General features: G+C 44.1%; 1 protein-coding gene across 2 annotated transcripts in view; it reads left to right on the top strand.

Annotated features, from left to right (window-relative positions):
• Positions 1-403: 403 nt before the first annotated feature.
• Positions 404-15,298, top strand: part of FGF17 (fibroblast growth factor 17) — an 86,822-nt gene continuing 71,927 nt past the window's right edge. Inside the window, exons 1-2 of one of the 2 annotated variants that reach the window (XM_069213986.1) lie at positions 404-1,700; positions 1,799-1,841. In XM_069213986.1, the coding sequence (XP_069070087.1) occupies positions 1,669-1,700; positions 1,799-1,841 (75 nt within the window). In that variant the 5' untranslated portion in view covers positions 404-1,668. The remainder of the gene's footprint in view (positions 1,701-1,798; positions 1,842-15,298) is intronic. The other variant, XM_069213985.1, reaches the window with a different exon arrangement.

The following is a 15,298-nucleotide window of genomic DNA, read 5'->3' on the forward strand; positions in this document are numbered from 1 at the left end:
CATACGGAGTTCATCAAATTCTTTGATGTTTCTGGAGTAAGCCCGGTGGATTTGGGGTTTAGGGGTAAAAGTTCCTAAATAGCGATCCAGTCGATGGGGTATATGCCACCCAGGTGGTGTCATCGACGTTTTCTTTCTGGAGAAGCTTGCTGCAGACCCCAGCGGCCCACTTTTGTGCATTTATTCATTTCTGGTGTTTTTTCGACTGCGTGAACATCGCGCTCAGGTGTCCGGAGCGGTTTGACTTCTGTCATGGTCCGTCCCTGGTGGTGACGGGGGCTGTCACCCTCCCAGTCTCCTCTGCTTCCGCTCCCCCGCCCTCCCTTTTCTTCTCCTAAGCTGTGCCAGAGGAAGGCCCGGAGCCCATAAAGCCTCCAGTTTGTCTGATTTCCCCTTTTAATTAAGTGTGGAAAGCCCATCGGACTGCAGTGCCCCCTCCCTCCCACACCGACACTCTCAGACCTCCATCAAGGCTGGGAAATTAAAAAGCCACCGCCTCTCCCCGGCCCCCACCGCCTGTGCTAGGTGTGCACTGATTAATCTCTGGGCAGATGTGAGTGGGGGGTCATTAGCCCCCTCCCCTCCCAGTAGCCAGGGCTGGTAATGGGCCAGGGTGAATCCCGCCCCCCATAATGGGCCTACAGCCGCGGGGTCAGTTGCCCACACACAGACCCCCTCCCTCTCCTGACTCTCACACCCCTGTCTCCCTCCACTGCCCCCGCCTGTCTCCTCCTCCTGACTCTCCCAACTGCTGCAAGACTTCCTCGGGGAGACTGTGGGCAGCAGTCCTGCCAGCCAGGGATCGTGAGCTGCCAGCCCTCGGGCAGAGGGTGCTGCTGCTGAGGTGGGCGCTGTGAAGGTGCTGCTGGGACTTGGAGGTGCTGCTTGGACCAGGTGGTACTCGAGGTGCTGGAACTGGGTCTGCTGGAGGAGCTGGAAGTGGTGCTGAAGGTGCTGCCTCTGCTGGTGCTGAAGTTATTGCCACTTGTGCTGAAAGTGCACAGTTTGTCCTGTACGTGGTCTCGTAGTGCCCTGGAAAGTGGTCTGACACAGTTGGAGTCCAGCTTGGGTTGCTGTGGGCAACCCTCAGTCTTAGTAGGATGCCCAATGTAGGGGGGCCTGCCTGAGCAAGAGGACTGAAAACTTGATGCACGCCTCCGCTGTCAACCACCCTGAAGTTGGGTTGCACACGCAAGGACAGAACCTAAAAGGCATGCCTCATGAGAGCCTTCCTTTGGTGGTAAGATTGGACCCGCGGCTGCTCAGATGGGCATTGAGTGCTTTTAGGGCTCATTTGGACTTGAGCACTCCAACAAGCTACCAGTAGCCCTTCTCACTCTGGTCCAGGACTCATTAACTGTGAAGCACGCTGAGAGACCCACATCATCCAAGGCAACCCCCAAAAAGTCTTCAAGACAGCTCAATTTGTCGTGCTGCACTTTGCATGTCTTAAATCATTTGTCCATTCACTTCTTAATTTCCAATTTTCTTAGTCTCTCCGTTGAGCTATCACCTCACTTAAAACCACCACAACGGACGTGGTTCTCCCAATCACTGGTTTCCTAAACACCGGACACTTGGATCCCTTTTGTGCATTGAAAGAGCTAAATTTGCAGATTTTTGTGAATTTATTGGATTTATCCCCTTCCGGTGTTGGATCTCTTCACCATGTTTTGTCGTGGGCTGTGCGGCTTCCACATGTAAGGTCTTTTCCACTGTTCGCTGCCAAAACCTCCTTCCAGCGGTGCCCTTGTAGTTACTACTATTAATGCCACCTCTCCTACTCTTCCTCACACAGGTGGCTACAGATCCTTCTTCTCTGGCAACAAACCGAGTCCCAGGTACGTCCTCCAAATTCTAATTTTTTAAAGTATACACTATTTTAAATCTGAGATGTACAATATGCTGAGTCAAATAGCGAATGCGGCAATGACACAAATCACCTTCCCCTAACCACCAGCCACTCCCTGTCCCTAAGAATATTTCATTCATTGAATCACATTTTTTGGTATAGGGCTGTATAACTGTTTGAGAGTCAATTTACTGCACAACAAGGAATCAACAGTCTTGTGGCCTTTAACATATTCGAATATGCGACAAATAAACTAGTTGTGCCAAATTCATATGACTAAAATAACCCTTACAAGGTGAAGACCAAGCCAAATGCTTTTGGCCTAGTTTCCCTCCTCATTCTTATGTTCCCGCTTCTTTTATTTCGGTGTCCACAGAGCAGGGGGTTGTGTTTTTAACATTGTGGCTTGCAACAACTGTGTAGCGATTGTCAGTATGTAAACCTTCGAGGCCTAACGGGTTTCTACTTCGGTTGGGAACCTTTGAGGAAAGCTCGCTTAAACCCGTTTTGACCTCCTCTGGCCCGGGTGCGCTCGGAGGTGTCAGAAGGGAAGTTCATTTGCAATGGCAAACAGAGCCGACGCGAATCTGTGACTAAAGGGAGGTTAGCAGGAGATTCTGAAGGGGAGATAGGTGTCTTGTGGCACTTGAGGGGGACGTGTTTGGTGAAGGCGTGTGTGACGAACTGCCAGGCTACCACAACAAAGCTAATGCACGTCTGAGGTTAAAACAATTGTACTGTGAGAACATATATGAAATGTCCATAGTAAGGCATATTCCGAAATCGTGATTAGGCCACGTTGGTCCTAATAACGCCACAGGTCTGTCACTACTCTGGTGTTCAATGTCTGTGGTGATGTTACTGTCTGCTGCGCCATCTCTGTCTGAAGTGACGTCACAGCCTATTGTCAAATAACTGTGATGTCGCAGTCCAGAGCGGACTGGGAGCTAAAACGCCCTACGATAAAGTGCCCTACCGTCCGATGTTGTTCTGTCAGTATCGTGAGCCCGACCGTCTCCAGGCAGGCGGTGTGTGTGTGTGTGTGTGGGTGGGGGGGGGGGGGGGGGGAGGGCGGAGGTATTATATCGTTGTCTACAAAAAATTGGGTGTTTTCCTTAGCGGCACCTTGCCAGGCGAAAGAGCTGACGAGCCCACCCCAAAAAGCAGCCACCAGGCCAAACAGCATACCAGTGGATTTTGCTGTGTCTCAAATGCCCTGTGCAGCGCCGTCGTAATCTATCTCAAGATTTACTGGATGATGTCACACAAGCTGAGGTCAGGTTGCAGCTGTGATACTACAGTCTAATGTGGGGTGATATCATAGACTGCGGCCAGGCTCCAAGAGTGAGTTTACACTCTAGCGACTGGTTCTTCGAGTGATGTCGTAATCTGCTATCAAGTTCCTGTAGTGATGTCACAGTCTAATATCATGTTTCTGGAGGGAGTGATGTCACAATCTGACATTTTATCCCTGGAGTGATGTCGTAATCTAGCTGCAAGGTCACTTCAGTGAGTGATGTCACTGTATGGCAGTAGCATAATGGAATGACGTCATAGTTTGAAGAAAAAAACATGTTCATGGCGTCATGTCATTCCCAGCCAGCTACATTTTCTGCAGGGCATTACAGTTTGACGTCAGTTTCCTGATTGACGTCGGGGATTATCACCAGGCTCCTGAAGTAATATGGCAGTCTGATGTCAGGTTTCTGGTGAGAGGACACAGACTGCCCTTCCCTCTCTCTCCATCTGCAATACCCACATTGCCGTGTTTAGAATAGGTACACTTGTTAAGGGAGGAGCTTTACTGCTAGGTCTCCTATGGTAAAAAAGGTTCCCGGAGAAGGCACGTGCTATATGGGGCGAGGTGGTGTGGTAGAAGGAAACGTCCGTTGAAGTATTATCTACAGTGAATTAAGGTTTCTACCTTAAAAACAGTTCAAGAGGGGCTCGGGCGAAGATGGTTGCTGTTGTGAGGGATGGTGCTCTGTGAAGGGATATGCCCAAGAGCAGGGATGTGCACTGGTGATAGGATGCGCTGCGTTGACGAGCGGGATCCTGTTGAACAGAGGTGCACTAATGTAGGAAAGTGATCTGGTATATACGCGAGGTGCTGAAAAGAGGCGCCATGTTGAGACAGTGCAGAGGCGTGCAATAGTGAAGAGAGATGAAAGGTGCTGTGGCCTAGTGACAGGGCGGCCGTTGGTGAAGGCGCGTGCTCTGCTGCACAGACTCAATTGTTAATGGAGGATATTGGGTGAAAGCGGGGTCTTTAGTGACGGGGTCCCCGCAAATGTTCTAGTGAAGGGAGTTGCTCTGGTAGCAGGACGTGTTGCGGGGGGTGGGGGGGAGGTGAAGTCTGTGACTCACATGAGGAGATGTGCTCTGATGAGGTGAGGGCTACTTTTGGAAATGTAGACACCGCAGTGACGAGAGCACACCTAGCGATAGAAATGGCCCTGGTGAGGAGAGGGGCTCTTGTGAAGAGACATGGTCTGGTAAAGTATGATGTGTCTTTTGATGAGAAGACACCAAGTGATCAGAGGGTCTCTGGTGAAAAAAGTGGTGAGGCAAGTAGAGGAAAAAGGGGTGAAGGGGGATATTTGAGTGAAGAGAGGATATATATGTAGCAAACGGCTTAGGTGTGGTGCTAGACTCTTGCCAAGAGCGATGCCCTGGGGAACACATGGTCTTTTCATGAAGGAAGGAGATGTGGTGAATGGAGACTCAATACTGTGAAAGAAAGAGCTGAGTAAGGACATCATATGAAGACAGGTGCCCTGGTGAAAAGCTGGTGTTTTTGTGAAGAGAGCGGTCGCTCCTGGAGAAAGGCCCTTTGGTGAGTTGAAGAGCTCTTGTGACCAAGATGCACTGGTAAAAGGATGGCACTTTTGTGAAGGTGTGATCTCTAATGAGGAGATGATCTCCAGTGAAGAAACAGGCAGGGATCAGATGAAGAGCACTAGTGAAAACAGGTGCTGTGGCGAATTGGGGGTGCTTTTGTGAAATGCGGAGCTGGTGAGGGGATCTCGTGAAGCAGACACTCTGGTGAAGGGATGCACTGCTAACTTGACATTGCTTATGTTAAGAAAGTGGTTCTGGCCAAAGGAGAGACTGTAGTGAAGTAAGGTCTTATTTGAAAAGAGGGTTTCTTGCGAAAAGAGGTGCTGCCTTTGAGAAAATGTGCCTTATAGAGGGGCTCAAAGACTGGGGTTCTGGTGAAAAGAAGGACTGTCGGGAAGATCGGGTGCTTTTGGTAAGGGGGCTTTTGTGAGGCAATAGTGGTTTGTGAAGGGAATTGTTCTATTGAAGGGAGGGGTTCTAGAGAAGGGGCAGGTTCTAGTGGAGAGATGGGCTCTGGTGAAGGGAAGGCCTTTAAGGTGAGGTGCTCTTGAGAAGTGGGACGTTCTGGTTAAGGCAGGTACCACTGTAAAGGGACATGGGCTTGGCACTTGAGGTTGGACGCCCACTCTGAAGGGTGATATGCTGAAGAAACGGACACCCTCTTGAAGACAGGCTTTAGTCATGGATGTCTTGGTGAAGTCGGTGCTTTGATAAATGGAGATGCTCTGACGAGGAGATATTTGCTTAACAAAGAGGGGTGTTTTATTAAAGGAAGGTGGTATTATGAAGGGAGGTTGTGTGGTGTTCTCTTGATAGGCAGCGCCCAGGTGACGGGCAGGCCTCCCGTGAACAGATCTGATATGGCTTAGATGGGGCCCATTATTAAAAGAGGTAATGTGGGCAAACACGGTGCCCCGGTGAACTGTGCTCGTGCGTATAGAGGAGCTCTGGTGAATCGAAGTATTCTGTGGAGGGTAGATGCACTGTCGGGGGATCCGTGGGTGATGGGCAGGCCTCATGTGAACAGCAGTGACCGGGTAACATGAGAATGCCTAGTTGGTAGAGACTGTCAGGTAGAGGTTGGCTCATCTGTGAAGAGGGGTGCGCTGGTAAATGAAGGTGAGGTGCTCTGGTGAAGGGGTGTAGCTAGGTGGTGATGGATGCTGTGGGGTCGCTAAGGGGGCACTAGAAAGCTGCAGGGTTAAGAGAGGCGCTGTGGTGAAGAATGTCTGGTGTAATGTAACTGGTGCTCATGTAAAGCGCTCCAATATCTTCGGGTCGAGTTAGCGCTATATAAAACAGCAAACAAAAAGAACGTTTCCTCGGAGAAGAGGACTGCTCTGGTAAGGTGAAGTGCTGTGGTGAAAGGAGGTGCTGTGATGGAGGGAGTGCAATGATGAAGAAACCAGCACCAGGCATGATCTGTGGGTCCTTTGGCCCTCCTCAAGACTGCCCCCCCCCCTACACACCGAGCCCCCTCTCGTAATATGTACTATTTACACTACGTCCACCTGCGGCAGGTGCTCGCTCTGCTCGCACAATCTCCATCTCTGGGTGCTTATCTTATCGTCACACAGCGGATGTTTTTTCCTGCTCCAGAGACCGGTTGCCCTTGCATCTCTCCTACAGTCTTTTAAGAAAGCGCCTCTTTACCAGAGGGGAGGCGCCGCGGTGCTTAGAGTGCCAGCTGCAGCCTCTCACTTACACTACCATTTGGAGCCCCCCCCCCTACCCTCCACAAAGCTTCTTCATCGTTCGCCCAGCGTCCCTCCACCTTGCCTCTCTCCTGCTCCTTATTTTTGAGCTCACTACACCCCTTCAGCGCCTCGAGGCCAGTTTGCGACGGAATGAAGCTCTCTAAAGCAATCAGCATAATCATAGCATGTCCCCGAGGGGCAGTTTATGTGTGCAGTGTATACAGTTTAACAGGGGCTGCGGTATCGTTAGTGCAGCAGGTGCAGTGGCGACGGGACCTAGAGGTCTAAGATGCCGGCTGTTTGTGTACTTCCAACCAGAGAATACAAGGGGCCTTTTCATGGCTTGCATTAAAGCCCATGGCTCCAACGCTACCATCACTTTAAGTTTATGAACTGCCCTCAAACGCATATGCTCGGAGTGTACACTGTGGGCACACGTCCGATAGGGGCATCATTGAGAGAGAGCATCTATGTTTACCAAGAAAAGGCCTCGGAGTACAGGTTCACGGCACATGCAGTCTCTTTCACAATATGTAAGTTCCATCCCTCTTTCAGACAGGCTCACGCAGGATACTGTCTGGCGGCTTTGTACTGTAAGGATTGACAGGTGCATGCTGTGAGTAGCTTCAGGGCTCCCTGTTGACATGCAATCTCCGAATGCTAGGTAATGGCCAACTATTGACAGGAACATGCACAATGTGTACGTTTACAGCATGTTCCAAAGTATTCTTTTGCCATCCCTCCGAGGCAAATTGAGCACCAGACATTGAGTAATAGTAGCATCTGTTATTTAAAGTGCTTAGAAACGGTAGAATTGTGGTATAAGGTGCTATATAAACCAAATTATTATTACATGCATTTAGTCAGTTTATACGTTTTGAGCACTTTCTCTTCTTGCAAAGGACAGTTTCAATGTGTACGTTTTAGGCAATTTCTTGATTGAGCAGTTTCAATGCGTAGGTTACAGTGTGTTTCCAACCAGTACAGTCTTAATGTATAAGTGACGTGTCAGGGTGCAGCATCGGTGTATTAGTGAACTGAGTTACTGGCTAGTACAGCCTTAGGGTCTAACTGTATTGTATATTCTCGTCTGTCCACAACTATCGGGCTCACTTTGCCTACCTTTGTTGTATTAGAGTGACTGATTTAAGCATGAATTCTAGGAGTAAGTCCGTTTTACGTCTTGCATACTCCCTGTATTCAGGACTAAGCCAGACGTATTGCAAGAGTAAGTCACACCAAAACCTCTTTGAATCGAGCCTGTGGTGTCTACATCTATAACTATTAGGTACAAGGTCAGTGTTCGCCTGTACAGTCCGAGAAGACTATTCATAAAGACATTTTGGAGTACGTAAACTACTACTCTTGTAGAACGTGTTTACATACTCTTCCAGGTCTTTGTGAATTGGCCCTGGAAAATCTAAAGTGGCAATAAAATAAGAATATCCGCGATATATTATTATACAATTAGTACAAAGTGTCCCCTCTTTGCAGTTTTACTAACAGGCAGAACGTTGTTTCACAAAGGCATGTAGGAGTACGTAAAAAAGTACTCCGAGTACGTAAAAGAGTACTCCCATAGTACTCCTTGTGAGTCAGCCCCTCAGTGTTCAATGGCATGTTGTTGCGAGTCAGCCGCAGTCTGTACATTTACAGCCTGTTCTCAAAAGGAACATCCCCGTTTGAGGCCTCCTGAATGTTATCCACATGTACAGTTTTAGAGTGGACTTTGTTGCTAGAAATCTGACATATTATGTGTACATATTTCCGACAGGATCCTAGCACCTACAAGTGGGCATGCAGCGCCAGGCAGAGCCTCGAGGATGGTTACAAATATGCTCTAACTGGTGTCTATATGACAAGTCCAGAGAGACGTTTTAAGGAATGGGCAAAGCGCGTAATTGCCTAGGGCCCCCACCTTCCAAGGACCCCCCTGGAAAAATGAAGCTTTGCTATTTCATACTTCTATTTCTCTAGCTCAGCGTTGAACATATAATTCAATATTCTTTGACATCATGGGGCTTCAATTATGAGAAAATGTGTATTAAAATTCAAAGTTGTTCCAAATAGGAGCCTCCAAAATTTTGTTGCTTGGGTCCCCCCAAATTTTTATGATTGTACTGGAAGTACAGTCTCTAAATCTCAGCTTAGATCCCTACTTAACAGTAATTCTCCAAATGTGTAAGTTTATGGAGAGTAATGGATGTCTTAGTGTGTAGACTAACAGCATGCCTTACTGAGAGGTATAGAGGTATTGTCAAGCCTATGCCAGTTACTGGGTTCCTCGGTCAGAAATAGTCTTTTGAGGCAAGATCAAGCAACTGAACAATACTTCCACTAACTGTACGGCCAAAGTGGCATGTCCTTTGAATGTGCCATCGAGAACGACTATCATTACCTGATACTTGTGTTCTTTACAAGGGAAAACCAGTACCCTTCACGTTTAATGCGTACAATGGTTGCATAGTAACAAACAAAAGTTGGGATAACCCACAAATACAAACATGACTAGAACTGAGCTGGCACATACACAGTACCATCTCACAAAATAAAATAAAAATATGATTTTCTGGGTAGGTCGTGATGAAATTCAAATACATTTGTACACCAAAATGTCCAAATATCTAATTGATCGTTGTTACAACACAATTCTAGGTGGCATTATTTTAGCTTCTTGATGCATAAGTATAGCTTTTGAATCTGAACCACTAAAGCTTCTCTTTACTTTTGATCAAGATTGTTAACAACACTCAGTTGATCAAACTGTGGTTAGCTAAAGTTGACATCAGTAAGAATTGTGGCAACTGACTCAGTTAACCCAAGATATATCATAAATCACTCTTCCTTACATCTTTTAAAAAACATCAACTGCATCTTTATTTGAGCTAGATAGGTAGTAATTTTCTAAATCAGACTGTAAAAACGATATAAATCACTTTACTTCCCTGATTTGTAATTGTTGATGTAATTGCGGATATCCTAAAACCCCACATTCTTGCATAACTCATCCAAACCACAACAGGATACACTGCCTCTTTCAAATTACACCTCATAACAGAAACGTTGCATTTTATTATCTATGAGTATATTTTGAAAGATTGCACACTTTCTTTTAGAATTTTAGAATTAATTCTCTTTCACAAATAATATTCTATGCTTATGGCTGCAACTCACGTGTGACTATATTTCTTGATATTTTACTTCCGATTGAAGTACTGGAAGAATTAGTCTACTCTTGACTAAAAAAATGACTTACCCAAATCAGATTCAGAAATCAGCCTCTTTTCCCTCTTTTTTGTTCAAAAAGATTCCAAGTTTGATGTCAGTGTATTCACTTAAACTATATCTAAAAGGGACACATTTCTGCCACAACGGTGAGCACTTTAAGTTGGGTTACAAGTAAGGTTAGCCAAAAATGCGTTTTTTTTACACCTCTCACAAGAATTACAGCTATTATGCAAAGTACGCTTCAGTCGTTATCACCTTAAAAATTGCATGCAAGTTGTGGCCTCGTGCACGAAATGCACATGAGCTACTAGCTTAACATATTGTCCATGCCAATTCTAAAATAGAGTGGTGAATGTTGCAATAGCAGCGCATGCTGCACACATCCGGTGTCAAAGGTCCATTTACACATGTTCTGCTCAAACTGAGATTCCTGCAAAAGAAAGAAGAGAAAACGCAAGAAAAAAACATAAATTACATAAAATATGCAAATCTAATATGCATGTTGTGGATCTATTAATTCATGTAATTAGCATGTACATACACCACATAATCATAGCATAACTTCTACTACAGAAACAGAACGTCCCTTCATACTTCAACACACTTAAAATCATATACAGCAACGTTGTCTTGAAATTCACAGAATATTATTCACTTTTAGAACAAGAGTTATTATCCACTGTACAAGAAACAACATCGCCAAAAGACACCGTCTACCTCACTGCCACACAACCACCATCTCAACATGAAACAACCACCATAACACCCCACACCACTGTTGTAAGACGGTGAACAATACAACACACGCCTCATCATGTAGAAACTAGGGGTGTGCAAAATGTGAGCACTTTGATTTCACATAAACCTGAAATTTCAGGAAAGTTTTGTGAACTAACACAAAATTACGTGAAAATGCAACGCTATCATTTAGCACTATATTTTAGCACAAAATGCGTAATTGCATCAGCTTTTGACACAACGATGCATTTCACACTAAATAAATAGCGCAGAAAAACGCAGTTCCCAGAAACAATGGCAGCCCGGCTTCCTTAAGTTGTTCCTGTGGTGTAACTTTGCAGCAAACACCAGTATAAAAGCTATATTCATAATGGCATAATTCTGCGGAATTCATGAAATTAAATCAATTATGTTGAGGTATTTTAAATTTAATAATGACATTCAATAAAAGAAACTCAGCTATTTAACATAACCGTAGCACCAATGTCACCTGACCACGTTTGTCCACATATCCACTATGTGGATCACAAAGTAAGTAAAATGCAGTTATTCAAATTGCAACAAGAATGAACAGATATACAGTTAGACGCCTTGACTCCCTATAACATACAGTAACACATACACTGAAATACATATACATCAATAGTGTCCGAAACCCACACACCCACCTCAGCATATCATAACAGTGAGTGCAGTATATACCTATAAAAATGTTAAACAGACATTCAACTATTACCACAGAGAAAGAGACCCATCATTACTCTGCACATTTTCAAATACAACAAATAAAGCATTATTCAGTACTTTAAAAAGTGTAACAACACACTAGATCCAAAGCATACCATTATAAAAAAAATAATTTTACTCATGTTAAGATGAAATCAATAACAAAATTGTTATCCACATTGTTACGAAAAAGAAAACTAATACCTAATGAAATATTCTAGATGTCACCAGTGATGTCGCTATTGAAGTCTTTTAAAATGTCATCAATGAGGTTATAATTAGTGTTCTGATTGGGCAGATGTTGTATGCTTCCACAGAAAAAATGCTTGCCGTCCAGAACTGTAATCATTTGTCTATCCCGTTTTGTGAGCCAGAGCTCTTTATCAAGTCTAGCTATTGTGTTACAACGGAGATGGACCTTTAGTCAAACACACACTACTACAATGCTATATGTTTCCTAGATAATTAGATAATAATGCTGTTTGTTCTTCTCTGGCAGCAGCACAGATGAGGGGAGACCAGTCAGGAGGAATGTGTTGCTCTGTTGCATTCCCAGGCCTCCTCCTCCTCCTTTGTGTTACATTATCAACTTCAGAGATGCTCTAACATGTAACCTCCCAATGGACACTATCCTAGACCGTAACTCTGCCGTGCAGTTTAGAATACCCAAATCTCACAAATATATGATAAAACTCTGCCAATCACACAAATTGAAAGATGTATGTAGAATTCCATACATACTTGATTTTACGTTTTTCTCCTCACCCCACTCCAGCTTTTCATGTATTAATTACCTCTTAGTTTCAGACTCTCTTCTCCAGTATACCACATCATCCAAAAAATCTACCCAATTTTAGTGCTGGGCCATGCTGCAGTTTCCAAGACCATCCTCCTACATCTACCAAGCAAAATAACAGAACCTGGTGCATGAATGAAGTAATTCTTGAAAATCCTGCAGATATAGAGAGCCTAAATAAAGAGATTGACTTATTCTTATAAATGGCCACTCGGTCTCTTCCCCAGTAATACTATGGGATGCATTTAAATGCGCAATTAGGGGACAAATAACCAAACGCATGTCTAACAAAAATTGCCAGATCAAAAAATCACTTCAACAACTGGCTTCAGAAATAAAAGCTAAGGAATCCATCTTTAGACAAACAAGGAATAATGTAATACTAAATGAGATCAAACAACTGAAACACAAATATGACACTATTATTAGTAAACGTGCCTATCTCTGGGTCCATGCACAAAAAATCGATACAACTACTATTTCTAAACAAAGCTGGAAAAACTCTGGCCTCCACACTCAAATGTACACATACTTCTAACATTATCTCTCATATCAAAGAGCTCAATAAAGTATTAAAATACAAAACTAGCGAGATTCTAGAAGTCTTTAGAAACTTCTCTGCTAAACTCTATACCCCACAAATTCAATACCCAAAATTGGACTGCGAAACATTTCTCCGAAACCTAGCCATCAAAAAAACTAACCGAGTCTGAAAAAACCCAACTTAACAAGCCCATTGATTCCTCTGAAATTGCACATGTGATTAGATATATTAAATCAGGCAAAGCACCAAGTCCAGATGCGTTCCCTATCCCTTTCTATAAAACATTTCAAACCCCACTGATCGACCACCTTAGAAACACACTGAATTATTCTTTACTCCAAGGGAAAGTGTTGGGTACTGCTGCTGAAGCGACAATTGTAGTAATCCCCAAGGAGGACAAAGACAACACAGACCCAAAAAACTATAGTCCCATTTCCTTACTCAATATGGGAGCAAACATTTTTGCGAGAATCCTAGCAAAACATATTGAATCTCTCATCCCAAAACTCATACATATCTCCCAAACAGGTTTCCTAAAAGGTAAAATGGCAAGAGATAATATCCGTACCTTCTGCCACGTCATGAATAAGGCAAAAATGGCAACTCTACCAGCAGCTGCAAGAGCGCTCGACAATGAGAAAGCATTTGATAAGGTTTGTTGGCCATTCTTTCATGCCACCCTTAAGACCCATGACTTAGGGGAATCTTTTATTAACATGACTATGGCTCTCTATGCCAATCCTGAAGCAAATCTACAGATCAATGGAGAACTATCTGCCTCTTTTGATTTATTTCAGGGCACAAGACAGGGATACCCACTATCCCCACTACTGTTCCTCCCCACAATAGATCCCCTGCTCCTACTACTTGAATCAGCTTCTGAGATTGCAGGATTTAAATTCAGCAAATATATCTAGAAAACCTCAGCATATGCTGATGACATACTTATTTACACAGAAATATGGAGAATGCAATTTCAACATTAATCAATATAATATCACACTTCTCTAAAGTCTCTGGATATATGCTGAACAGAGATAAAACCGAGGTCTTCCCCCTAAATTTTCTATGTTTTGCCTCACTATTGGGTAACTCAAACCTAAAATGGCAACCTAAACAATTTAAATATCTAGGTATTTGGTTTGCTAGAGACACTCTAGACACACTCCAAATAAATGAATAGAAGACTATCAGTAAGGTTAAAAACCTTTTAGACACCTAGTTCCTCAAAAATATATCCTGGTGGGGTAGACTTCAGACACTGAAAATGATGATTACCCCAATCATTAACTTCACTACCTCTATGTTACCAATGCAACTCTTCCACTCCATCTTCCACAAGATAGATAAACTAACATCTGCATTTTTGTGGAAGGGGAAGAGGGCTAGAATCTCTTTTAATGCGTTAAGAATTGAAACTCACAAAGGGGGCTGCAGATTACCAAACTGGAATTTATATCATATGGCTTTCCTGGCATCACCGGGTGCTGTTGGCTACTTGACGATTTACCCGACCACCCGAGATGGCTTGAAATTGAAAAGTCTATATGCTCACCCTTCTCACCCGTCACATATCTTTCCATGAAAAAGTTCAGACCTCCTATTTCGCAAGAGATATTTACTGACTCTGCTTCTGTTATTAAAACATTAGTCAAGGAATCACAAACACCAATACATAGATCTCTCTTGGCTTCTCTTTGGCACAACCCCCGAAAAAAACTAGATACCACAATTTAATTACACCACTCATGGCCTCAAAAAACATCCATGTTATCCGCGACATATATGATGATAACGGAGATCCCATGTTTTTCGCTTTTATAGCTGCAAAACACAACCTCTCCCCGATTGGCTTCTATAGCTTTCCAAAAATGAAAGCCAAACTCTCTAAACTAGACTGGGATACAAATGCAACGAATGCAACCATATGCCAATGGCTAAGACTATGGCACTGTTCAGGTCACGTATGCTCTAAGATTTACAAAGCTCTTGTGGCATCTAACTCACGGGGCAGGTCACCTCTTACTTCTAAATTGTCTAAAAGCCTAGAAGAGCCAGATGGAATACTGATTCCAGAGGAAAATTGGACTAATATAGGCAAAAATGCCCTACTAAATAAAGTTGGCCCCTCACTGATTCAATCTAAATTCTTCACCCTGCATTTTCTACACTGGACTCCCACTAGACTGCACAAGCTGGGTCTCAGAGGATACAACAAATGTTGTAAACTTGAAACTGTCCCAGGATCCCATGAACATATGTTTCTCAAATGCCCCCAACTTGCTTCCTATTGGTCATATAGCTCTAACAATAAAATAACATGTTTGGGATACCTAAATCCCCCTAAATTTTCCATTAATCATTTTGGGCCTTTGGAGTGTCTCAAACAGATTAAATCTTGATGAAAATGACATGGCTTTATTGGATCTCCTTCTAACCATTGCGATTCAGGTTGTATCAGCTGACTAGAAATCTCTCAAACAGGTTTCCCCTCACACATGGTGGGCATGGGTAACATACCAAAGAGGAGCTAATCAGTGGCGTCCGGCAGCTTTAGGAGGGTGGGGGGCAGGCGGGAAGCACATATACACGCATGCACACATGCACATCCATTAACAACACTCATAACATTCAAACATGCACGCACGCACCAAACATTCATTTTAAAAGATCACACACACACACTCATTCTTTCACACACACGCACATCCATTAACAACACTCATAGCATTCAAACATGCACACACGCACCAAACATTCATTTTAAAAGATCACACACACATACACACTTACCTTCAGCCTCGCAGGTCCCAGGAGGGTTGGGTCTGCTGCCTTCCCTCATTGGCTGCAGCCAATGAGGGAAGGCAGCAGCCCCA

Source organism: Pleurodeles waltl, chromosome 11, assembly GCF_031143425.1.
Source record: "Pleurodeles waltl isolate 20211129_DDA chromosome 11, aPleWal1.hap1.20221129, whole genome shotgun sequence".
Classification (NCBI taxonomy): domain Eukaryota; kingdom Metazoa; phylum Chordata; class Amphibia; order Caudata; family Salamandridae; genus Pleurodeles; species Pleurodeles waltl.